We start from the raw sequence: 27,568 nt of genomic DNA, 5'->3' as shown, positions 1-27,568 counted from the left end.
CTAGGGATTCTGGATTTTTGGGGGATGAAAGTCACAGTAGTTAAAAAGGGGGTTGATAGAAATGCTAATTTCTGTTAAATCTGCATTTTAAAAAAACTATGGTGACAGATAAGGGGGGTAAAACATTTGGAGAAAAATACCTTCAATCCCTATGACGCCTCTTTGTTTGTTCTCATCAGACCTCTCAAACTTGTCAATGATTTCTGCAACATACTCTGGAGTCACATTGGTCATCTGTAGAGAAAAAACATCATCAGACTCCTTGAAATGTAGTTAATAACAATGATTTCATTCCAGAGTAAAGTAAGACTCAGATATGTTCCCATCTTTACAACACATTTATGTTGCTGTTAAATACATTTCCATCCATGTCAAACCAGCAGCACAATCTGAAAACAGTATAAATGCAGAGTATCTCAGGCTCGAGGCGTCAAATACAGCATGATGAAAATGACACCATTTGAGTGTAAGAAAGAAAAGAGTGAGTCAGAAGCACAACGAAAATAACTGGAGGAAAAAGAGAGCAGAAAAAAGTGTAAAGAACAAAAAAAAGTGCTCTCGTGAGACAAACCAATTTTAGTGTGATAGATTGACTCAGTGAAGCGGATTCCTCTGGGCAGACAGCTGAGACCGAGGGCGTTAAATGTTAAACTCAGGGAGGGAAAACAGGAACTGAATCAATCTCTTTTGTGTGGCTCGATATGAAATTGATACAGCTGATAGGAGAGGAAGTAATTTGGACCCCTCCGAATAAAAATGTATGTCGCCGGCTGAGCATTTTAGTGACCTCTCACCTTCTGCTCGTTACGCAGTAAATTGGCTAGCTCCTCTGTTGTCAGGTGATCCTTCCTGTCACTGTACGCCATCATCAGCAGGAACAGGTCCCGTCGCAGAGACATCATCTTGTAGAAGACAGAGAACTCTTCATAGGTCAGCGTGCCCTGCTGATCGTCAGTGTCTGCTTCCTGTGGAGATGAGGAAGGGACATGTCATTGGTGACACCTCTCAGGCTATTATTTTTAGATGGTAAGTAAAACTCTCCAGAAACCTTTGTGACTTTAACAGTCCTAAATTGAAACAACAAACAGAAACTTTTGACATTGCTTGTTGAGCAATTTGTTTATTTAGAATAGAACTCAAATTGTACTTGTTTTGGGTGGCTATTACACATTTCTATATTTGAGAATATTAAAAACCTGTCAATGTTTATATTGTTATTCTTATTATCCATGTATGAACTCTATCTATCCCATACTTTCACTCTTATTGCTGCTGCTGCTGCAGCTCCTGAATTCACCTGAATTCAGAAAAGGTTTATCTTATCTCAAAAAATAATCCGGGGCATCGAAAATCTAACTCAAAACAACATACATTTGTGCGTTTCCATGTCCTGTGTATTGCTCCTGACCCAGGATAGCGCAGTGTTGTCCAATTACAGAACTAACTTAACTGCCCTATGATTGCATGTGCCATCCAGTCATGTTACAGTTAACATCCATGTCTTTCTAAAATGTCATCAGTGAATTATTTGATCCCGTAAGACATCTTTAAGATTTATTTATTTTTTGACCTTGACCTTTGAGATCCAGTTAATTCTTGAGTCCAGGTTGACGTCTGTGCCATAGGTATTGAGTTCTCTAAAGGGTCCTGAGATATTACGTCCATGAGAATGGTAAAAACACCAAAACATAATAAATTCATATACGAGATTGAAACACCTAAAAGAGAGTTGGACAAATCATTTTAGATTTTTGGCTTAATGTGAAAGACATTGAGTTGCTGCTCTGTGGTGGCCAGATGGATGCGTAATTTGCTACAAATTAGTTAGTTATTAGTAGTATTTTTTAAATGAAGCTTAATGTCAGATTGAGTGGATGTGAGTGAAATGTACTGGCAATTTATTCTGATTATCAGGTTATAATATATGGCCAAAGACCAATAGTGACTGTCAGTGATAAGGAAGTATCAGCCTTCCCAATACATAATTTGAAGCACAAAATGTGTAGACCTGTCAGCTGTGAGGGTTACTGAGTAACTCCTATGCACATGTGCATAGTTATTCTACTCTGTATAATTGTTCTGTAGTTGTTGTAGCTAAAAGGGCACTTTTGAGAGAATTTAAATCTCAGATCTGACCACGTGAAACTCTCACTGCCTCCACTTTGTGCCTGGGCTGCATTTAAATCCGCACCCCTCTGCGTTGATTGTGCGTGACGTGTAGGAACAGCTGGAGAAACCAGTTCTCAGCTGACAAAGCATTTAAATAGCGGTCTCAAAAACTGGTTAATTCAGTGTACTCCTTGACCTGGCGGCTACACCTCCTTGGACGCAGAAACCGCTGTAAGTAATAATCTTGTTTAATTAGACTTCTCTATTTCAGTTATTCTACTCTGTATAATTGTTCTGTAGTTGTTGTAGCTAAAAGGGCACTTTTGAGAGAATTTAAATCTCAGATCTGACCACGTGAAACTCTCACTGCCTCCACTTTGTGCCTGGGCTACATTTAAATCCGCACCCCTCTGAGTTGTCGCCCATCAGCTGTAGAGAATTAACTAATTAGAGGGGCGTGGCACCATAGCTGTGAGAACTCAGCAATCAGGCGTCCATTTAGGCAGCTCTTTCTTGAGCGTCAGCGTCAGCGTCAGACAGCCGAAGACCGACAAAGACATTGGAGTCCTGCGGGAGTAAGACCGACAAAGACATTGGAGTCCTGCGGGAGTCACGAGGGTGGCAAAGAGGAGGCAAATCCTACTCTAATTTGAGCTAAGTATCACTGGTGTCTTATTCTTATTTTTCTTTTATTTCGTTTTCTAGCCCCTCATGCTATAATCATGTGTATTTTCTCCATTCCTGTTCATGTGTCTTCTCGCAATTATCACTGGCCCCGTGTATCTCCTAATCGATATAACCGGCCCGCTCTCGTCTATCCCACATGCACCTCTGAGATCCAGCACCTAGTTTCAGGCGGCCTGTGGAACTACCAGTCAGCTGTTCCTAAGGCTGACTTCATCTCTGGCTACGCCTCCCTGCAGTCTCTGGATTTCCTTGCTCTCACTGAGACCTGGATTACTCCATCCAACACATCCACCCCAGCAGCTCTCTCCACAGCATATTCCTTCTCCCATACACCCAGACCCACTGGTAGAGGAGGTGGCACTGGTCTCCTGCTCTCTCCCACATGGAGCTTTTCCCTCTTCAAGCTACCTAACTTCACTCCTTCCACCTTTGAATTCCATGCCGTCACAGTGACCCATCCTATACAACTGACCATTGTTGTTCTCTACCGTCCACCAGGAGCCTTGGGGGACTTCTTGGATGAATTAGATCATCTCCTCTCACACATCCCTGAAACTGGCCCTCCCGCTGTACTTCTCGGAGACTTCAACCTCCAGATGGAGAAGATAGACGAACTAACATCTCTGTTAACCACCTTTGCTTTCTCACTATCTCCGTCCCCACCAACTCATAAAGCTGGCAATGTCCTTGATCTCATATTCTCAAGGCACTGCTCTACTTCTAACCTCTCTGTAAACCCGCTCCACACCTCCGATCACTTCTTCATTTCATTCTCTTTACCCCTTTCCAAACATAACAAACTAATCTCTTCGCATCCTGCACTTGTCCGCCGTAACCTCCGTTCCCTCTCCCCCTCTACCTTTGCCTCCTCGGTGCTCTCAGCCCTCCCTTCCTCTGACTCGTTCCAACTCCTGCCTCCAAACTCTGCTGCAGAAACTCTCCTCTCTACTCTCTCATCCTCTCTGGACTCTCTCTGTCCTCTCACATCTCGGCAGGCTCGTCAGTCCCCTCCGGCTCCCTGGCTAAATGACGCACTGCGTGCTAATAGAACCGTCCTTAGGGCAGCAGAGCGGAAATGGTGGAAATCCAAACACCGTGACGACCTCCTAACCTATCAGGCTCTCCTCTCCTCTTTCTCGGCTTCGATCTCTCAGGCAAAAAGCACTTTCTTTCAAGATAAGATCCAATCTTCCTATTCCAATCCTAAAAAACTATTTTCCATCTTCTCCACCCTCTTGGACCCTCCCAAAGCCCCTTCCCCCTCCTCCCTTCTGTCAAGCGACTTTGTTAACCACTTTGAAAAAAAGGTTTACGACATTCGCTCTTCTTTTTCTGACTCACCCCTACTCACCGCCGGATCACCTGAGCCACCTTCAACCGGCACACTAACCTCCTTTTCCCCTCTCTCTCCAAGTGAGGTTCTTACCCTCATTACCTCTACCCGCCCCACCACCTGTCCTCTGGACCCTATCCCTTCAAACCTCCTTCAGACTATCGCTCCTGATATTCTACCGTTTCTCACCCATTTCATCAACACTTCTCTAACTTCTGGTCACTTTCCAAACAGTCTCAAGGAGGCAAGAGTAAACCCTCTCCTAAAGAAACCCACTCTCGACCCGTCTGATGTTATAAACTACAGGCCTGTCTCTCTCCTCCCGTTCCTGTCTAAAACACTTGAACGCGCTGTCTTTAAACAACTCTCCTGTTATCTCCATCAGAACAACCTTCTGGATCCGCACCAGTCTGGTTTCAAGGCAGGTCACTCCACAGAAACTGCTCTCATTGCTGTCACTGAGGAACTGCACACTGCTAAAGCAGCCTCCCTCTCCTCTGTCCTCATCCTGTTGGACCTGTCTGCTGCATTCGACACGGTGAACCATCAGATCCTCCTTCACACTCTCCAAGAACTTGGAGTTTCAGGCTCTGCACTTTCCCTCCTCACCTCATACCTCAAAGACCGCACCTACAGGGTTACTTGGAGAGGGTCGGAGTCCGACCCTTGTCAATTAACTACAGGGGTCCCTCAGGGCTCTGTTCTTGATCCTCTCCTCTTCTCCCTGTACACAAACTCGCTCGGATCTGTCATTAGCCCGCATGGTTTTTCATACCACTGCTACGCTAACGAAACCCAATTAATTCTGTCCTTTCCCCGCTCAAAGACCCAGGTCGTCGCACGCATCTCTGCTTGTTTAGCTGACATCTCTCAGTGGATGTCCGCTCATCATCTCAAGCTCAACCTTGACAAAACTGAAGTGCTTTTCCTTCCGGGAAAAGATTGTCCCTCTCTTGACCTAACTATCAACATCGGCCCCTCTGTTGTTTCCCCGACTCAGACTGCAAGGAATCTGGGTGTTATCCTAGATAACAACCTGTCGTTTACTGCAAACATCGCTGCTACAACCCGCTGCTGCAGATACACGCTTTTTAACATCAGGAAGATACGCCCACAGCTGACCCAGAAATCGACGCAGGTTCTGGTCCAGGCTCTCGTCACCTCACGCCTAGACTACTGCAACTCCCTCCTGGCTGGTCTACCTGCATGTGCCATCCGACCTCTGCAGCTCATCCAGAATGCAGCGGCTCGTCTGGTCTTCAACCTTCCAAAATTTTCCCACACCACGCCGCTCCTCCGCTCCCTCCACTGGCTTCCGGTAACTGCTAGAATCCACTTCAAGACACTGGTACTTGCGTACCATGCTGCGAATGGATCTGGCCCTTCCTACATCCAGGACATGGTTAAACCGTACACCCCAGCACGTGCTCTACGCTCTGCATCAGCCAAACGGCTCGCTGCACCCTCGCTGCGAGGGGGACCCAAGTTCCCATCAGCAAAAACACGTGGGTTTGCTATCCTGGCTCCAAAATGGTGGAATGAGCTCCCCATTGAAATCAGGACCGCAGAAAGCTTACACACCTTCCGGCGCAGACTGAAAACTCATCTCTTTCGACTCCACTTCGAGCGATAGAATGACTAACAAAGAACTGCTAACAGAGCACTTATATACTAATAAAGGACTGGCTTATCTAAAGCCAGTTGAGTAGCACTTGAAACGATTGGCTCTTTGAAACCTGATGTTCTTATATGATTCTGTTTTCTTCAAGGTTGTGTCTTCCTGGTCGAATGTACTTATTGTAAGTCGCTTTGGATAAAAGCGTCAGCTAAATGCAATGTAATGTAATGTAATGTGCAGCTGCATGCTGTCTCAGTTTATTCTTTCTCCATCTCTTGTTAATTTACATTTTTACAATGATATCAACACTAATTCACATCGGCAAGTGCAGTGTTCCAGTCTTTATGGCACAAACACATTACCAATCAAGATATTTATTTTTATTTTCCTAATCCAAATCACATGTAGCCTGAGGACACACGCAGCACAGCTCGCTGCTCATTCTCTTCCGCCATCCCGCTCTGCCTGTTCGATGGTATCCAGCGTCTCACATTACCTGATCTCACGGGGGCCCAACGACTACACACCAAATCTAATAATACCAGCTAATGCCTCCATCACACACCCATAATGAGCTCGCTGTGTGCATCGGGGACTCGATCACAGAAAGAATCTTAACACAACCAGCAGGACAAATCACTGTGATAGACTTCATCAGAAATGTCTGGACAGAAAACAAACTGATAACAGGTACACGCTGTTATCTGCCAATTCTTAAATGGAAAGAGATTAATAAATAACATTTCCTATATGATCTAAACCCAAAGAGTGGCTGCTTTATAGAGAACAATTAAGGTTTAGTCCACTTTGAAGGGATGACAACATGTTGAAATCTACTGTCCAGGTTAAATTCCAGGTGATGGGGAAGAGGAGGCTTTCGAGGGAAATTTAATTTGGATAGTTTGATTCAATGTTATTAAAATAAATACTGCAAGGCAACTTCTATTATTGGTTTTAAAATATATATTTCTTAGTCGACACAAAACCTTTGTCTAATATTTAGAAAAACAAGTCCAGTTTGGATCTTTATTAAAATATTTTCATCTTTCATGATATATAAATCAAGCTGTTAGGGGGACACAGAGCAAACAGTTTTTTTCGGGCCTAACCCTTGCACGCCTACAAATGCACATATACATATCGACACAATATAAGCTTGAAGTAATAAAGTGTTGGGATTTTGACACAGGATCAGTTTTAGAATAATCCAAATCCAAATGAACTGCAATGTGTTTGAGGATTTGTTGGGGGGTGGTGTTGACTATATGTATTTGATCTGTTTAGACCCTCAGCATCTGCCTTGAGTTTGCATTTAAATTACTCATTTCCATCACTCCCTCTCAAAATTAACCATCTCATCCAGGTCAAAATTAAAGATCATATTAAATACTACCTAATCTCATATTTAAATATCGAAATATGATGATTGTTAAAAGTCAATCATGCCTGCCAGAGACAGGGGAAACTAGTGTGTTTGTGGTCAAAAGATAAAAGAAAGTGAAAAAGTGTTCTGCACACTATCACCCACATTAGAGAAGCCAGTGATTTCTGACTTACTCAATGTGACTTTTCCTCTTAAAGTGTCTCTCTCTCGCACATGAGAATATTAAATATTTCTTGCACATTTATATAAATAACTCAAATGCCCTTCACAATAAAAAATGCAACAGTAATGTGAAGTCAGTGATCTTAAATATTAATTCACCATGAATGCAAAGTATTCAAATGAAAGCACAACTCGGTTTATATAATCAGAGGTCTTGATGTATATGCTAAATGTTTTAGGTACTGAATTTCAAATATATGTTAAAAAAGGAATGTCATTCTGGATCTGTATGGTTTCTCTTCTGTTGAGATGTGTCCTTTCAATTAGCAAGGCACGCTATTTCCTGTATTTAGATTTGTAAGGACAAAACTGATAACAAATTGGCCATTACAATTTAGTGCTAAATAAATTAAAATAACTTCATTTTCTAACCTGGAACATTTGTTTGACCTTCCTCCGTGGCAGATTGACATTCAGCTTGTGGAGAAGTTGGTATATTTCTTCAATGTTCAGGAAACCGTCTCCGTTCTTATCGGCCTCTTCAAACGTCTGTTTTAGCCACGTAACAAGCGCACATTCAGGAAAATGAGGAATGTACATGAATCTGTCTGCATAATATAAAGTAATTAAATTGATGAAAACATGAATATGTTTTTGAGACAGAAATGCCAAAAACACTGGGCTAATGGTGGATAGAACCAAATAACATAAACACAAAAAGGATTATCCTTCGTTAAAGGATATTGGTCGTGTGTGCGCTGTCGTTTGGCCAGCGAGTCTTCATCACTGATCCCAGCCATCAGGTAACGGAGGCCAGTGATCCAGGTCCTGGCTTCTTCTGCATTTGTGGTCACCAGATCGAGGGACTCCATGTGGTTTCCATGATACACGGTGAAACAGCAGGTCGGGTCGAGGCTGCTGTCGGCATGACGATGGAAAATGTCTGATTGACCGCCCTCAGTCACTTTGTACAGTGAGTCAATGGTGACTGAAGAAGTGGAGTGGAAAAGAAAAGCACCATATTGATTATCCGTCACCATAACATACTCATTAAAGACTTCTGTATCTACTTATTGAATTATCAATTTAATTATGAAGCTATCATTTTAAAGGCTGAAAACTGCAATGAATTTATTCTATTTACTGACCAAACACTATTCCAATTATATCAATAAGCCACACTGTTACACTGTGTGACAGGTCCCTCCATTAAGTAGCTTATTTAGATTCAAACTCACATACACACTCCAGTTGCTGTAAATACACACTCGTGCACTGAATGTGTATTAATTTGCAGCTGAAAAAAGTAATTTTCCTGTTTGAATAAATGATTTGGTAAAGTTAAACTATATACTGTATGTGTGATTGGTTTTATAAGATGTACTGTTCAATAAGGATTGGGTAGGGGATGAGAACCATAGGGTAAACAAGTTGGAAATTATTGAGTGGTGTAGATCTTTTCCTAGGATTTGCTGACTATCTGAAAAACATTGAAACACACAGGCCTTATTCTTTAAACAGCAGGCAGAATAATTTGTAGAAAGTATCTATGACCAATATTAAGTGGGTTCCTCTCTCTCACTTTTTCTTTATCGTATGTAAATGAAAAACGCTCATAGAAAGCAGTTCTTAGAGTGTATCACGGTCAAATGGGATCCAAGTATACACTCAGCTATTTTTGATTCTGTGTCTTTTATAGGAAAGAGAAACAGCCTGCAGTAAACTACACCCTGTTCTGCATATGAATACAGATGCTCTGCACATCTGTCTCTTAACCTCGCTTGCGTTCTTCTCAGTTTATTTCTCTGAGTTGTGATCTATAAACAGGATGTTAAACGTGAGTCAACCAATTAAATCAGTTCATTAATTACCCTCATCAATGTGTTTTCCTCACAACAATGAACCGTCATCTTTTGGAAACTTGACTATGTATGATTTATTAATTAAAGATATCATTATACGGTGATTAAATGATTCAATTAATTGCCTTTCCCTCACAAAATACTTCATCCATTAAAAAATTATCCCTGTCTATTTCAACATAACACTATCATCACGTTTCATTATCTAATTTCAAAAATTCTACAATGACTGAAAGCTTCCACACACACACACACACCAACAAGACACACATACTCAAAGGAAAAACGGGGTTATTGGTTTCTCTTAATCATGTCAATGGAGAGGTTCTAAGAGGCTTATCTAACACACACACACACACACACACACACACACACACACACACACACACACACACACACACACACACACACACACACACACACACACACACACACACACAGAGATATATGCTCCAGTAGGCTCAAAAATAAAAACCAGTAATGTGAATAACTAAAAATAAGTTAAAGCCATTAATGCTTTGAGGGGGCCATGAAATAAATGCCGATAATCTCTTTTAACAGAGATTCTGGGAAAAAGTAGGGTACACATAGGGACATTTTGGAAAGCACTTCATAACAGTATACCTGCTACAAAAATAGTATAGTATTAAGCCTTCATTATGTAAAGATTCATTCTTATATCCGTTTGTGGTTATGTTGAGGTCAGGAAAAGATTGTGTTTATTTTTGTTAAAAGAAAAAAGACAATATTGTTCTTTAAGCTTTAGTCACTGTGAACATTTTCTGTATTATACCAAGTCCATATCAAGCCTGTAAAGTGTCATTGATGGTTTCAATCAAGATTTTGATATTCATTTTTATAATTTCACCTTCAGTTTCTCTTCCAAATACGTCTAACCTGGGGTTTTGTGGCTGAATGCTGGTGGTTCTTGTCCTTATACCGTTTTTTGCAGAGTGGTAGATACTCCAGGGATTTAGAATTTCCTCTTCCATAAATAATAATAATAATAATAATAATAATACACTTTATTTATAAAGCACCATTCAAACATAGTTACAAAGTGCCTTCTCGTAAAAACACGAGCAGGCGAACTAAACCACAGCATATAAACATTAACCCACAGAGTAAAATACATAGAAAATAATAAAAACTAAAATATATAGATTAAGAATAGTTAGGGAACACATTTCATTTAATTTCAAACCTTTATTTAGACAGATAGGTCCCTTGAGATCATGGATCTCTTTTACAAGGGAGACCTGCATTTAAAAAAACAATGCTAAAATAAAAACTGCACATCAAACACTGAGATTTCCTGATACCCAGTCCCTTGTAATGGTCAAGCTCCAAAAGTACTGCAACCTTCATTCCCATGATGCAACACCATAACGTCTCCCACCGAGTTTGTAAGTGTGAGTGTGCCCATGCATACTCACTCTTGGCCTTCTCACTCTTGCGTGAGGGCCTCCAGCGGATGCAGGAGCGATGATCATCCAGGTAGAAGAGTCTCACCAGCCCTTTGGATCCTGCCTTCAGCTTCACCATCTGCGTCCCTGACTGCATCACACCCATGCATCGCTCCACTGCAGGAGAAAGCACAGACAACAGGCTCAGAGAAGCACTATCTTAAGATATAAAGGAAACAGGTGTCTGGCTTTACTTGGATTTTCTCAGGAAGAAGTAAAGCAAAGTATCACAGAATACCGTCGCAGAATTAGTGAAGCAGCCAGCAGCTGATGTGGGTCTGAACTGCAACAGAGATGCTACTGTGTGGACACACAGGGAGGCTTTTCTGTTTCAAACTGACCTGCGGCTGAAAGCAACGGAGAGATGGGAGAAAGAGAGAGATCTCATAGAGAGAGACAAAGCTGATGTGTGTCTCTCTGTTCGAAGTTTCGCAGCAGGTCTTTAGACTGTTCAAGATGAAACATCCACATTATGCAGATGCAGGTGATAGCTACGACTGGAGTATATTAAAGTATTCAGTGGCGATGTGAAAATACCGGTTTACCAAAGCAACCAATAACAGCATTTGGTTGGTTTTTGGTTAAATGTATTCAAGTTTGCATTGAAAAAGTACATATTTATATTTAAGAGAAAAGCTCTGCTTTGTTTTCTGTTGAAAGTTAGGTAGCATGGTGTTAGTTCTACTGAATGCTATATTGACTGTTTTGACTGTGGTATGGTTAACATTTTTGCCACATCAATTTAAAATGCCAACATAACAACATACTGATTTCAAACAGATTCACATTAAGTGCCACTCCTGCAATACATTGTTTTGCTACAATTTATAGTGTGCATCATATACTCAACACTTTCCTTGTCTAAAGGTTTATTTTTGAACTAGCACAAGACAGAAAGAGAAGATGTTGGCGAAGTGTTCTCACGAAGAAAAAATAGGGACTGAAATGATGGGTAAAGTGAGTTTGTGTTTGATTGCCTGACTGCCTGGCATTGTCCAGCTCAGAGAGGATAAAAGACACAACTTCAAACTTTTTACTTTTTGAGACAGCTGGTGGCATGCGTACAGACGAGGCTGACAGCAAAGAGACAGCGGGATTTCCATCCTCATTAGTAGAGTGTGTGCAAGTGTGTATGGTGTGTGTTTGAGTGTAAGTACATGTGTGCGTGCGTGCGTGTGTGTGTGTGTGTGTGTGTGTGTGTGTGTGTGTGTGTGTGTGTGTGTGTGTGTGTGTGTGTGTGTGTGTGTGTGTGTGTGTGTGTGTGTGTGTGTGGCACATGTTTTTTATGCAAGCAATTAGTCTTAATATATGTTAACACGCATAATAAGTACACATACAGTATATCGCTGATATGTTGTCTTAACAGTAAATTAAGTGCTCAAAGACAATATTGTTAGCAAGGATTACTAGAGAGATGATATTTATTTTTTTGCCTGGCAAAGCCCTGGGGTTCCCCAGGAAGAGCTGGAAAATGATTGCTGGAGAGATGGACATATGTTGTACTCTGCTTTGCTTGTTGCCCCCATGACCCAGCCCAGGATAAGCTGATAAGAATAGATGGATGGATTGATTGAAGGGGAACAAGTTGCTAAGAGTGCATCATCGTTCTTAATGCCATTTCCTTGCATGAGGAATAATCCTAAAGGCACACACATACATGCTAAAATAATTTTCTGGTGCTGAATATTAATGGTTGTGCATTTTTTTTCTTTGATCCCAATTATTTTTCTTTGCTGAGCGATCCAACCAGAGATGGTCTCCTTATGTAAAGAGAGATAAAATGCAAACAAACACACATATAATTAACAATTTAGATAATTAACCACTTTAATAAATTCCAGATTCTGAACTGATCGAATACAAAATACCAGGCAACACCACTGCTCACAACTAAGGAAGATGATGGATAAATAGTTGTTGATAACTTAATAATGCAATAGCACAACACTTTGAACTTTAATCCCTCATTGTGAAGAAGCAGCAAAGATGGTGTCTGAAAATATTTGACGACTAGAAGTCCTTGTCACCATCATTAAATGGTACCGAATCTTAGTCCTAAACCCAATGACTAGATTATATAGTTTAGAAAATCCTTACAAATCCTGGTTAAAATTATGGGATGGTGACTAAATAAAAAAATGCCTGCATTGACAGATGTATACAATTCAATCCATGTTAGAAAACAACCATAGAAAACCTGACGAGGGAAACTGACTCGAATTCTTCAGGGTTAAAACTACAAACTGTAACAGGCCAGAAGCCTCGGGAAATAATTATGAGAAATAACAAAATGTTTGAAAGTTGTAGGAGAGACGCACATACACCTTCACACAATTATTATAATGCATTATACGAGACGGCATGGGTGATTATCTTCAAAGACAAGCAAAGTCAAACCTCTAATGGATCCAAAACACATATTTAAGCATACTCAACCGAACACATGCTGAGCAGAGTGCTTGTCAACAGGCGCTCTGTCCTGAGGACGGGCTTATAAATGACAGAAATCTTGCTCTCAATATTCAATGACTTCTTTCAGCGGTAGATGCTTTATTCAGGGACAGAATTAAGCCCACACAAGCATGAACTCATGAGCCTGAGGCCTGTGTGTTATCTCCCGAGGTGCATGATGATTACACAACCTGCCTTGTTGAAAACAGATTATTTGGGGAGATAAACAAGCAGCCATGTGAATAAAACAACAAATAAGCTAGCAATAGTAAGGTGGTACGGTCTATCAGGTAAGATTAGTAAGGTCTATTTAGGCAAGATTTAGGAATTTGTAAAGCCACTACTGTCAAATAAAACAGAGAAACAAAAATTCTGAACTATCCCCTATGTATTGGAATATGTGTCCGCTTAAGTACCTTTTTGACACTAGGAGGCAGCCTTACAAGGAATAAACACAACATTGATATATAATCAATATCTAACATGAAATTCTGTCTGTTTACACATCCAGCAGACATAAAGCAATATTAGTATGTCTTTGGAGTCATGTCACTGTCAACTAGGGATGCCAGCGATTATTCGATTATTCGAATATTCGTTACAGTCTCCATAATCAAATATGATTTTTAAAAATCGATTTTATTTATATATTTTTTTTTATTATTTATATTTTTTTTTTTAATTATTTATGTATTTTTTTTTTTTTCTGGCTTAGTTTCAACCTAAATATATATATAAATATATATATGCTAATAATAGTAATAGTATTAATAATTGTAAATGGCCATTGGTCACACCACCAGTTTGTTTTACTGTAAACTTGGAGGAAGCCTGCGTGCAGAGCAGACTGCTGCTGCAGCACGCTACACACCGACCCCGCCCCTACCCCTCCTCTCCCTCACACGTACGACTAAAGATGAACAAAGCGGCAGGTAAAAAGAGTTCCTCCTCGTGGAACTACTTCGAACTAAGAAGTCCAAAGGAAGTTAAATGCAAGCTCTGCGAAAAGACGTTGGTCTATCACAACTCAACCTCAACAATGCGTTCGCATTTGAGTGCGAAGCACGCCAAAGAGGTTACAGAGAAAGACGCAGCACAGCTGGCCATTACCAACTTCACTTCAAGGCCACGTCGTTGTGATGACATGCTTGTTTGTTGTTTGTACTGTTAAACATGTTACAGTAAAGAAAACAACGGAATTCCTTTTGTCTGAGTTTTTATTTATTTTTTTCTCCCGCGGGGGGGGCGGGGTCGAATAATCGATTATTATTCGCCAGGGCTGCCGAATAATCGATTTTGATCATGGTCAGTTTCTGGCAACCCTACTGTCAACCTCATAAAAAAAGTCCAATATGTAAAAGTAGTAAAGCTAGCCAAAGGGGAGAATGATACATGAGTGTGAAATGTGTGGCTAATGGCAGACTTATATTCACAGTCTAATTTAGGTGAGTCTCACAATGTTTGCTAAAAACTGCAGAGGGACTCCCATTGTGTTGACCCTCTATAGCTCCTAGTGATAGGGTCCTGTTAAACTTCTAATTATGATTTACAATAAACACAGATGTTTTATCTGGTTCTTTTGGATGACAGTGGGTAAAAAAAAGAAAATAATATATATAAATTATCCACATCATAAAAAAAGTTAAGCTAAAGTCCCACATATAGTATTAGAGAGTCTATTTGCTGTATTTAAATTCACTTTTGTTATTAAGATGTTTGTAGTAATCAATACAAACTCATGGGTTCATAATGTACGAGAAAGCAACGAGCAGAGCTGTGACAACTCTTCGAAGTTGCAGAAATTAATATGGAAAAGTGAAGACACACACAGACTCGAGGAATATAATTAATCAGAAACAAGAAAATAGACAGTTATGCATTATTTATCTCGTAGAGCCACTTCTGAAATGTACAGATTCATTAACTATGGAATTCAATAGTGAGGTATTGATCTCAACCGCAGTCTCTGCGCCAGTAAACAGGCCTATTCTTCTGGGATTTTTATTCTCACACTGTTTCAGGCTACAAAACCTGTGACTCAGACTAGTCGAGCTTCCAGCAACACGTTGCCAGTGCTTAGATATGTAACATCATAAATAAGGCCCAAAGTGAAGAAATGCTACTTACCACCACTAGAGAGTACATGGCTATTCTCACATAATTCCCAAAAAGTATAAATATGTAAGAGGGTATTTTCCGAGACGCAGTCAGACATTTATTTTTGCAAGAAGAAGCTAAAAGGGAATACAGATTTTTTTTTTCCATCCAGCTCAACATGGGGCAGGTCTTCAGAAATAGAGGACTGACATGTGCAGGTAGTTTGTTTTAGTTGAAACACATTTTACAAAAAGGGATTGATGGTTCTCTTTACATGTTTTTCTTCAGTTGTCGATCAACCCCTGTAAGACCTTGCATTTTCTGCTGGCAATCCCCAGTCACTTTACTCTCCATCAGCAATGATAAGGACCATGAAGAGTCAAACCTCAAACCTAGTTAAGATGACAATTGCTAAGCTTAAGAAGAGGTAACAGGATTAAATATCTGTCCAAGAGAGAGAAGCTGCCTCCTAATCAAAGATGAAACTGAAGTAAGTGGTTCTCAAAAGAGCAGTGATTGTGAATCAATGGATCAGTGCCCTTCACATCTCCACTCCAATCTCTGGTCTCGTTTATACTCAAGCATTAATGTTCAAATCAACATGAGTATGAGAATTTAAATTTGCAGTTTAGTTTAAACAATTTCACTTCTTGTGGGAAATCTAATTGAATGTATTAAACTGAAATGTATGTACAATCTAAATTATTTGCATCTGTAGCTACACTATCTTTGCTTTGCCATGTCTCCATCTCTACTTTTGAGTTTGTCTTGCATTCACTGCTGTGTGTTTGTTTTTTATGCACATGCATGTTTGAGCATTTGCCAGAACTCATCATCTCTGTTGGTGCAGAGCAGAAAGAGCAGATCAAAGCCTTGTCTTGCCACAGAGGCCGAGGCAATTCAAACATATTTTAATGGGGTAGGTGATGAAGACGCCTCTGTGATAACCTGAAGAACAAAGCCCATCCTCTCTTGTAAGATCCATACAGCGATCTGTGACGCAAAACTACAGCATCCACAGCCGTTTTCATTCATCATTTTCACTGTCATTTTAAACTCAATATGATTAGGGTGCTTCCTGGCCATTCGTGCACGCATCATTTCTATCAGTTTGTTATCAGTTAGGCCAAATATTTCAGTTTCGGCTCTGCATGAGATCTCTGTTAAGATTTGGTCAGAGGGTGAGAACTCGAATGGACCACAGTCCAAATATTTATCATAAAATATTCATAAATACATACATTAATATTCAGCAGATCCTTCATGCACTATTCATGTGACATAAGGCACAACAACCTGAACCATCCAAGCCAGTCTGACTGTTAATGAAACACAACAAGCACAGCAATCAAACCAAAATAAAACCGAATGGAGGCATGGCCTCGCAATTCTTCGCTCACTGCTCTGTTAGCTCTCATGACCGGGAGGTTTGTTTTGTGTTCCGAAGTTTAATCAAGATATGATTCAGTTTTGGTTGACTGACTGTCCACAGGACAAATATTAATGACATTTATACATAATTATTGCTATGAGGAGTGGCAAACTGCACAGAAATCCACACACCAATATATTTTTGTTGCATGTATTGAGCATCATCTCATTAAAACAAGCTTTAAAGGTCTGAAGTCACGGCAGCAGAAAGTGAGCAGTTTGATCCTCCTCTGGATATTCTGATACATAAACATGAGCTCCTTCTCTCTTCCTGTGCTATAAAAAGCAGCACGAGCCAGCAATATGTTCAATATGCAATGTTTTTTTACACACATCTTAAAAATGACAAGATGTGTTTGTGTTTTTTTTCACAAGATATATCCATTCAAGTGTTTAGACACTAAAAAAATACTTACTAATGTTGTTTATTTTTGTGTTTGTTTTTCTCCTTCAACACACTAACACTATCATAGTCTATCACACAATGAAACACACACACACACACTCACACACACACACACACACACACACACACACACACACACACACACACACACACACACACATAGACTTACCAATCTGTGTTAGCCTGCATTTTTGTGGTACTGCCACTGTGCCACCAATATGGTAGATGTTACGCGCCAGGACAGTCGCAACAGTCAATACAGTCGACTTGTCAGCAGCACCATTAAAAAAGGTGGATCTTACTTTTGGAGCAGTTACTGCAGTGGGACCATAAGTAATTTCCTCCATTTCTTTGCAGAAGATAAAAAGCCAGTAGGAGTCCTCCTTTGCTCAGTCCCAGTGTGCAAAACACAGTTTTTCTCACATTAGCTGTTATAGGCATTCCAGGCTGGCTTCAGACAGAAAGTCTCCAAACAACAAGCAAAACTCCAGCTGTTGATCCTCCTCTGTACTGTCCTGTGATCTGTGGCGGCACCTTCAGGGAGTCTCCTCTCTGAAACACCACACACACACACACACACACACACACACACACACACACACACACACACACACACACACACACACACGTTTCCACCTTTCTCCTGATCATCTGTTCTCCACTCCCACTGGCTGCTCTTCCCTTCTTCCTCTCTCTGATGTTTGCGCTACAGGTGTCTCAAACGATGTGCCGCTGTGTCAGTGTGTTTACCAACATGCTCCTGTGATGCAGAGATTTAGATTTGGCTTTTAACAGTTGCATTGTTGTGTAGTTTATGGAACGATTATGAAGAGCAAGGGAGGAGGGTGCAGAGTGTAGCAGATGTGTGTCTCTTCATATCAGATGGGTTTATTAAGGTCAACCAGTAGGATATGAGGATAAGAATGATGACATAACATTCATGATAATGCACTACTAAAAGTGAGATTTAATGGGATGAGGGACGTGTGTGTGTGTGTGTGTGTGTGTGTGTGTGTGTGTGTGTGTGTGTGTGTGTGTGTGTGTGTGTGTGTGTGTGTGTGTGTGTGTGTGTGTGTGTGTGTGTGTGTGTGTGCCTGTGCTAGTGCATGCGTGTGCACTTCAGAATCACCAACCGCACATCTGTCCATCTTCTACCAGACGCTTTTCTATTTTACCCAGGCTTTGCCTTTAGGGAAGTCCTCTTCGCCCACATTCCACTATGTGTACTGACATTTTCATGGACTGCATCACCAAATCAGGAGCTCCATTCTTCAGGAGCAAAACAACACCATATAACTGTGAGTTTGATTTGACTTTAATGGTAAAACCATGGAGCTGTAGTTTCCTGAAATAGGGCGCAAAATAAGATGCAAATAAAGTCTCCGGGCTCAAACATAAATAGGTGCGACCAGCAAATGTATATATTACAGAGAGGGATATACAATAAACAGGTGGAGTTTTGGCGATATATTGTGCTGTATTTCAGGGCATGTTCATCGTGTAACAGAAATAAACATTATGTCTGTCTTTGCCTAGTAGTTTAATTGTCAAGTCTAACAATGTGAAATATTTCTTGAAATATTCAAACAGGCAGTGTTATTTGCTGCAATGTTTAATCAAAAATGATAAACCTCAAATGACATCCCAAGTAGTCCTGTATTTATTTGGGTTAGGGTTATTTAGTCTCCATCCTGTTCACTGTACCCCTCAGTACATTCAACAGTTAATGAAATTGAATTAGTCAGGCGGACAGCTTCAGTTTGATAACTTGGGATGATTGTTAGTGGAAATCAGGCTGCACTACGGAGGGACAAAAGCCAGTGGCACATTTGTGACAGACAGTACTGAGCCTTGGCAAAATGAAAACTCCATCACCTGCTCCACCAGTGAGATGGCTAGTAAAGTGACAACTGGGTGGTCATATTTATTCAAGCATAGCAATCATAATGACCGAATAATGAAGTGACATTTAGTAATTGTCTGTCTTTGCTTGTTGCTGTTTGGGGTCATGGAGGCCTAGAGCCTTTGCCAGCATGCATTAAAGGTGGAGGTCCAGAATAAATCAGTGTGAGTCAGGGCTAACACAGACAGACAGACAGACATTTATTCCAGTGGGACAGTGAGAGTCTCTAATGCACCTAAGGTGTTCCATTGAAATGAAACATAGAGGAAACCTGCATGAATGCAGCGATAACATGCAGACTGCACACAGAGAGGATTGAAGCTAGACACATTACATGTTACTTGTTAGATGCTTTTTTCCAAAGCGACTTACATACTCAATACTGTGGACAATCCCCACAGGAGCAATTTGGGGTGAAGTGTCTTGCCCAGGGACACAACGACATGCTGACTGCAGTGGGGTTTGAACCTGTGCTCCCCTGATCCGAACACCAACACAATAACCCACTGCGCCACCGCCTCCCCCCCACTAAACCAGAATTTCATTCACTAGTTTGAGGACAATAAAAAAACAAGTTATAATGAAGTGAACAGATCACTTGTCTTTTTCTTGTCTTGTGTTGTGTTAGCATTGCATCACACTGTATAACTGAATTAGCTGTGTGCAGTGCCTCAATGTGATTTGATTAATAAAGAAACAACTTGTACAGACATTCATGATGTCCATAGAATGTGCTCTAATGGGTTTGGGGATCCTCTTACTTACTTGCTGTGACATTTAAGAAAAACATTCATGGTTCACTTAAGATGACAAATAATAACTTTGATCACCGTACTTTTTTAAACTTAATAACCAAATATATGCAATGACATTTCCATCTGCTACAGCTTTACTTTCTGTTTACTGCAAATATCATTTTTGTAACATAGTAAACTATCATGGTGGATATAATAAACATTATGCTAAACAATAACATTACCATTGCAAGCATGATAGTATGCTGATGTGACCCCGCAAACGATAACGGGTCCCAATGAGGATAGATCTGCAAACGAAACGCTCTGGGGGGGAAAACGGCTCCGTGTGTACGCATCTATACGATCATTTTCTGATAACGATTAAATAGCCCCGCCTCCCTCTCCCCACTGCTCAGAGATCAGCTGCTGGGCTGTCAGAAGAGGGGGAGGAAAAGAGAGGCTCCGTTTATTATTCTTATATTATTATATAGAGTCGTTATCAATTTGTTTTAAAGTTCAATAAATAACAAAGAAGACCTCTGACCGGCACTTTACTAATTTTGTCCGGAAGATTTAAACTTTAACGGACATGTTGAACGGCGACCTTTTTTTTTTTAACTGAAACTCTGCCACACGGTTCCCTCGTCCCTTGGAAGAGGCAAAGAGGTGGGTGTTTTTCATCTGCTGGTGGACCCGGAGAGATTTACAGCAGGAGCACACGCCGTCCACCGCGGAGAATAAACAGAAGGGCAACCATGGCAACCATGCTCCGGGGTCTTCTTCGCTGTTTTTGGTGTCTTTTGTGGCGGCAGCAGCGCCACTTACAGGCCCGGCATATGTACTACAGCGTTTCAGGCGGTCTCGTGTGAAGGACACGTTAATTGAGCCGAATGCGTGTGAATGGAAGACTTTTTGGAAAACGCATACGGTGCGGAAACGCAAACGTTACCTTGTAAATGGGGTCTTAGAGTAGAGTTTCTAGCATGTGTATTCAAGTCAGTTTGCAATCAATCTCTAAATTCAGATATAATGGTTTACCCTTTACAAGTGGCCGTTCTCAGCTCACTGGCAAGCTGTACTGAACATTTTGATGTGTTTAAGTTCAGTAAAAGTTAACCTGAGACTTGCGTGATGGACAGTCATGAAAATATATGTGCTGTATTAAGGTAAAAATAAAGATTTGGTTTGTAGTAGAGAGACGAGCTTGCATTGTTGTGATATACTGAAACTGCTTTGCCCATTATTATAATTATTGTCAATCTAAATGATTCACACATGGGGGACAAACTCAAATGGAAATGCATTTTAAAGCAAACTAATTCATTGCAAAAAATATGCAAGGAAGTCCAAAATATGATATGTTCCCTCTTATCAGGGACATTAAAAGGTATAAGGAAACACAGGAAAATTATGAGTGAAAAATTGGAAAACGCATACTGTTATCTCACAGTCACTCACTTTGCCTAATTAAGCACGCTAAAGGCAGCGCTCAAGCCGCCAAAGCTACAAATGGGTTCCCAGATCCCCTCATGGCACAGAGGGCAGAGCCGCACCGGAATGAAAATAAACACATGACAACTGTAGCATGATAATGCATTCATCAAAGATGCTACAGGGGACTCCCCGAGTGGAGGAGTTCAGCACTGACATCAAAGGAAGGAACCCAAGCCTCTGTGTGTGTGTGTGTGTGTGTGTGTGTGTGTGTGTGTGTGTGTGTGTGTGTGTGTGTGTGTGTGTGTGTGTGTGTGTGTGTGTGTGTGTGTGTGTGTGTGTGTGTGTGTGTGTGTGTGTGTGTGTGTGTGTGTGTGTGTGTGTGTGTGTGTGTGTGTGTGTGTGTGTGTGTGTGTGTGTGTGTGTGTGTGTGTGTGTGTGTGTGTGTGTGTGTGTGTGTGTGTGTGTGTGTGTGTGTGTGTGTGTGTGTGTGTGTGTGTGTGTGTGTGTGTGTGTGTGTGTGTGTGTGTGTGTGTGTGTGTCAAATGTTCAAGCTGCTTCTATCTTCCTCCCTGAGCCAGGCTGGATGAATAGTAGTACATTGAGATACAATACATAATTATGGCAGCAGAGCCAGACTTCCATGCAAACTGTCTCGTCTCAACTTCAGGATCAAATGTTGGAGAGAGGCTGAACTGTAGCTACTACATTCTGGCTGAAAGGTGTGGTATGGAGGTATGAACTAAGATCTGAGTAGCTTTCTCACCTAAACACAAATATATAAACCTGCAGCTTTATATCAGTGTCCCAGGAGGTTTTATATGGAAATGTTTAACACTCATATACAGTAATTAACAAATGTCTCGTGCCAGCGGCTAAGTCAACATGCAGGCAAATTCAGTAACTGGTTATCAGTGAAATTCAAATGGAAATGATGGTGCTTTAAGATTCCTTGAGATGTGAATATAGTTTAGGAACAATATAAAATGCAACAAAGCTATTTGCTGAACTAAATGCTAGGTATTAAAAGAGCAGGGTGAGAAGATATATCTTAGCAATTTGCTTACATAAAAAAAGTCTAATTTGAATCAATAACTACCAGATAAAATATGTAACACCAGCTTGAGCACTTGACAGTTATTCAATACTCAATACGTGCTAAGGACCACATTCAGTCAGTGTAAAATAAAGTACCAATCTGGCCTCGGGAGAAGAGAGGTATTTCATTGAAAGTTTCAGAATGTAATTTCCACATCCTTTGCATTTGACATGATATTCTGCTTTAAATCAATCACTTGATATTCAATGTCTGCTTTGGGTAGATAATAATTTTCACACACTTTTCAGTCAGTACCAATAAAGAAGGAGAGGAAAGGAGATTGAAAATAACAAGAAAATGTATTAAGGAGGAGATTAGCAGCCATGCATGTTCCTCTAAACCTTTCTCCCTCCCTCCTTTTCTCTCCTCTCTTTGCAAGGGCTTGTGATGCCATGCAACTATAGCACAAGTGTTGCCGAAATGAATGAAGAGGCAGCCCTCTTAGCCACTGAAATAAGCAGGGGCCTCCCTCACACCGAAACATTCACATCGATAAAACAAAACAGGCTCTGCAGGCGGGAAATCTGACAGCTTGACACATCCCACTTTTTAAGTGCCAGGGATGCGCCATCATTTTGACAGTAGGGGCGAGCAAAAGGGGTCACTCTAAAAGCAGAGGGACTGAAGGGACATGAATGTTGCCATTAAATCTCAAGCCCACACTGTCACAGTGTATGGAGTTAAAAATAACCTTTTTTCTGATGCAAACAAGAAACAATCCAGCTCTGTAACGGAGCTATGTGATAATATGATGTGTTCTGTCAGTCTCTCTGGCATTTTCTCTCCAAAACACTGTAATGACAGAATCTGTAAACATCCGAGGGATTTGTATAGATTGTGGAGCATGCAGGATTTAAAAGGAGAAGGTACATCCACACCTATGTGCTGCTATATAGACTGAGAGCAGAGCAAGTCTTGTAAAATCGACAAATTAAGAGGCTTTCCTGCCCCCTAGTGACAAGTACAAAGGGGCATTTTCAGCATGGGGGACAGTTTTCAGTTGATCCCCTGGCGATCATCATCAAAAGAATAAATATGAGAATAAATTCACATAAGAATAAATCATCATCATGTGGCATCAATATGTTGACGTGTTGTACCCCAGATGTCGATAAACATCACATCATTTATCACAATAAATCCTTCATGAAAAATCTGCAATCAACATTCTTCTCAAGTGTCTGTAGCAGCGTGACATTTCTTCACACAAATAAGCGCAATGGAGTCATTACGCATGGGCTCATGCTAAAAATGTATAGGCTAGGAGGCGTCCAAAGGAATGCCACACTGAGTATTCCCCTCCATATGACACTAAAATGATTAAATAACGAATCGAGGAAAAGCTTGAAAATGATCACTTACCCTTCTCCAAACTGAGATTTCTGCAAACTTCAAGTTCTGCCATTTAGGACAAGAGTTGTTGGTCTCACAAGGTCCCTCCATGCGTTATGGACATGTTTATCTCCTAATTGCATCGGTTAGAAAACCGTGAAAACATGCCTGAGTATTTCATTTCTGCACGATGATTGGACGCACCATGATGGTGGAGTGTCACTTTTTTTTTCTCCCAAAAAACGAGCCCAGACACAAACTGCTCCTCAGCATCTGCCTTCCCTGAACGATCTGCGGAGTGGATTCACTAATCATCAAAGCTCTCACATCCACAGCGCGCACAGCCTCTCCTCTCTCAGCGCAACACAGAATCGAAACGATAAGCCGATTCCTCACACGCTCGTTGGACCGACGGAGAGTGTTTGTTAATAAGCAATAGCTTAAGACTGGCGTGGAGTAGGCGAGTGTGAACGATAACGCACAGCCTAGTGGCTTAAACCGCCAAAGTTGGCCATTTCGGACATTTCATCAGCTTTGCCCGACTGTCCGGTTCAGCTGTGTTGGCGACAGTTTGAATTCCCCTCCAAACTGAACTCGTGTCACATCCGTTTTTGTTTTGTTTTGTTTGTGCTCAGTTATTCTTTGGTGTGTATCTGTGGGAGAAAACAGTCACCACTGCGCAGGGGTGCCAGTGCTATGACCCACTTTACGGTGTGTCTCTTTTTTAAAATGCCTCCACAGAGGCAGGCTTCATGGCTATTAGGGATTTTCTGTAGTGCACATACTTGGGCCCCGTGTCCAGAGAGAGGAAAAGACTAAAGAGCACTTTCCGTGTCAACATTCATTAACAGGTTCAGCTTTTGACATTGTGTTTGAGTATGTTTTTCTCAAGTGTGTTCCAGTTAAGTCAATTCCCTAATGAAAGTTTGGGCAATCTGAGGCTCCCAGATTAGTCTAGCTCATTGGTCCACATTAAAGCCATTTCATTTAGGATTGCAGGAGACAATTATGAAGTGATCAAGCGCACACACTCACACACACATACATGCCCACTTACACACATACACACACCCACAGTTGTGTTCATACTGAGGCAGAGCTAATCGATTAGTGCTGTCTGAAGGGGAAAAAATATGTCTGACCACCAGTGTCACCCTCAGTGCTGCCTGTGTGTGTGTGTGTGTGTGTGTGTGTGTGTGTGTGTGTGTGTGTGTGTGTGTGTGTGTGTGTGTGTGTGTGTGTGTGTGTGTGTGTGTGTGTGTGTGTGCGTGTGTGTGTGTGTGTGCGCGCGCGCGTGCGTGCGTGCGTGTGTGCGTGCATTTGTTCTATGTGTGTTAGTTAGTACATGAGGTCATACCACTCCCACACCTGAAACCCCCTTCTCACACTGATTTATGTACCATAGTCGAACAAAAAACATGAGCCACTCTGTCATTTACAAAAGACTTGAAACAACTGAGAGGAAGGGAAAGAGTCAGAAAAGAGTCAGAGAGGGGATAGCAGAAATGGTTCTGACAGATAAGAAACTCCGGTGAGGGAATGAACATATCAACAAGATATACAGTTTGATAAATATCCAGAACAGAAAATGAATTCCCAGATTATTTGTCATGTTTCTCGTGTCCTTATCCCCCTGAAAGCGTAGTTGCAGGTTGAACATAACTTTAGGAAAGTCAATTAGTATGTCATCTTGTAAGAAAGGGATTACTGAAGGTGGAAAGGAGGTGCAAGCTTACTTTTATGCAGGGCCGGCCCTAGACTTTTGGGGGCCCTAAGCGAGCTTTGGCTTGGGGGCCCCCCTCACTCTAGCGCGTTCTCACTACACACAACACGGAACCAACTTTTGTCTTATGATGTTAGCATAAGCACACATATATTGTATAAATAAGCATGTAAACACCGTGGACCTAACCTCCTCTAGGGGGGTCCTCACCTCCTCTAGGCGGGTCCGGGGGCATGCTTCCCCGGGAAGATTTGTTTTTAAATATTGAAGTTAAAAGCATCAATCTGGTGCACTTTGAGAGCAAAAATAAGAGATCTATGGATACATCTCTCAACACCCATATGAAAAATAACTGTAAACAGATTTTTCTTTATGGATATTTTACAAATCACTTAAACTGTATTTTTGTTTTGTCATATAGTATTTCATAACTGTTTTTCATGTATTCTCTCTGGCTCTCCATCTCATAATGTTCACATAGAAACTAGCTGTCAATAGGAATATCATTCAGAAGAATGATAATTTCTTGCCAAAATCTGTCACAAAAAGAGGTTGCACATTTAAATAAACGTCTGTGGCCAAACAGCCACATTTACTGCTGCAAATATGTTCTAACATGCTGTTGACACGTAAAGCAGTGGCAACTATGCCACCATTTCAGCTGACTTTTTCTCAGAAATACTGTCACATAACATCCATATATTTCAGTGCTAGGTTGATGCTTAGCTAAGCTAACTATGAAACACTTTATCTGACAGGACTCCGGATCAACTGTGTACTGTAAGGTAGCTTCTAGCTTCATGTCGAACAGTAAGTCAACATTTCCCAGAGAGCTTTCTTTGAAATCACCAGGTGACGCTAAAAAACATTACATTTAGATTGTGTTTATTTAATATATCTGGCTAGCTATAGCTACTTGCTAACAGTTTAGCTTACCCCCGCGATTCAAAGTAACGTCAACGTAGCTGTAATTTATCCTTTGCTTACATGTTCGCATAACTTGGAAGTTTACTGTCATTTACATACCTTGTTTACCTGGCTCAAGTGGTGGCTCTGGGGTTGTTGTGTGAGCCACCACTTGAGAATTGTCGTATCTTTTAAGAAAATGTTTTCTTATGTCCATCTTCAAAAACTCTGAGTCCGACTGACAGTTTATTTTAAACATTGTCACAGCTCACAGGATAGGTACCTGTCAGCCAATAAGACAGATGTTTATTTCTGTCTCTCTGTTGCATTCACTGAACACGGGAAATTACAATCCTGCCGTCCTCTCTTGTGTCATGATGAGATTCAGGTAAAGCACGGTTAATGTATTATATTATTGACTCATTAATATAATACATGACTTTGAAAGTAGGCAATCTAGGCATATTAACACAATTAATTAAACATACTTATCATGGCGATGGTGTACTGTATATATATATTTTTTTTGCTAGGGGGCCCCTTAGTGGCTGCGGGGCCCTAAGCGGCCGCTTATGTCGCTTAAAGGGTCGGGCCGGCTCTGCTTTTATGCGACTAAGAATGTATTCGCATTCATCTTAATATGAACAAAACAAATTAACCACAGATGAAAGAAAACTCGACTTTGCAACAACAAAAAACATAGGCTATTTATAAAGGGAGAAAACACGTGACATTCCCATCAAAGGGAAAATATCCTTATTTCTAAGAATGATGAAGGGGAAACAGACACTTATGTTCAGTCTCTGCATCAATCAGGTCAATCCATCATCCACAGAAGAGTACTGCAGCACTCAAACCTTATTCCCACTACAGTACACACAGTGTGTTGGGGTCAGATGTAGACGCTGGATGTAGTATGTGATGAACCTTTAAGTGGTCTTAGGTGTGACAGCCACAGAGGAAAATAGATTTGTTATGGACTGCATGCAGCCTGACTGTCTCAGGCCCCACTAACACGGGAACGCAAACGAAATGCAAACAAAATGCAAACGAAATGCACACGAACCAAATTCGATATCAAAAAAGTATTCCGTTCACACGGATACGGCTCAATAAACGTGTCCCTTCACACGAGACCGCTCGACCCGCTGGAGACGCTGTAGTACATATGCCGGGCCTGTACTTCCGCCACAAAATACACCAAAAGCAGTGAAGAAGACCCCCGAGCATGGTTGCCATGGTTGCCCTTCTGTTTATTCTCCGCGGTGGATTTAGCAACATGTAGTTCATGTAGTTCTCCATGTCCACTTGTTGCTGATGGTTGTGATAGAGGAGCTGTAGATTTTGCAATAACATCTGTAGCATGGTCAGTAGCAGTAGCAGTAGCTACTGACCATGCTACAGCAGTGAGCAGCAGAAGTGGGGAGAGGC

The 27,568-nt window shown here is 41.1% G+C and overlaps 1 protein-coding gene across 2 annotated transcripts in view; it reads right to left on the bottom strand.

The window, feature by feature from the left end:
* plch1 (phospholipase C, eta 1) overlaps positions 1-27,568 on the bottom strand; it is a 77,008-nt gene that overhangs the window by 33,305 nt on the left and 16,135 nt on the right. The window contains exons 3-7 of one of the 2 annotated variants that reach the window (XM_071205152.1): positions 10,592-10,738; positions 8,038-8,281; positions 7,726-7,855; positions 795-965; positions 141-234 (exon numbers count right to left, since the gene is read on the bottom strand). In XM_071205152.1, coding sequence (XP_071061253.1) covers positions 141-234; positions 795-965; positions 7,726-7,855; positions 8,038-8,281; positions 10,592-10,738 — 786 coding nt within the window. Of the gene's footprint in view, positions 1-140; positions 235-794; positions 966-7,725; positions 7,856-8,037; positions 8,282-10,591; positions 10,739-27,568 lie in introns of those variants that run through there. The other variant, XM_034098020.2, reaches the window with a different exon arrangement.

This window comes from Pseudochaenichthys georgianus, chromosome 13, assembly GCF_902827115.2.
Source record: "Pseudochaenichthys georgianus chromosome 13, fPseGeo1.2, whole genome shotgun sequence".
In the NCBI taxonomy this organism is placed as follows: Eukaryota; Metazoa; Chordata; class Actinopteri; order Perciformes; family Channichthyidae; genus Pseudochaenichthys; species Pseudochaenichthys georgianus.
This window is presented reverse-complemented; position numbering and strand designations above follow the sequence as displayed.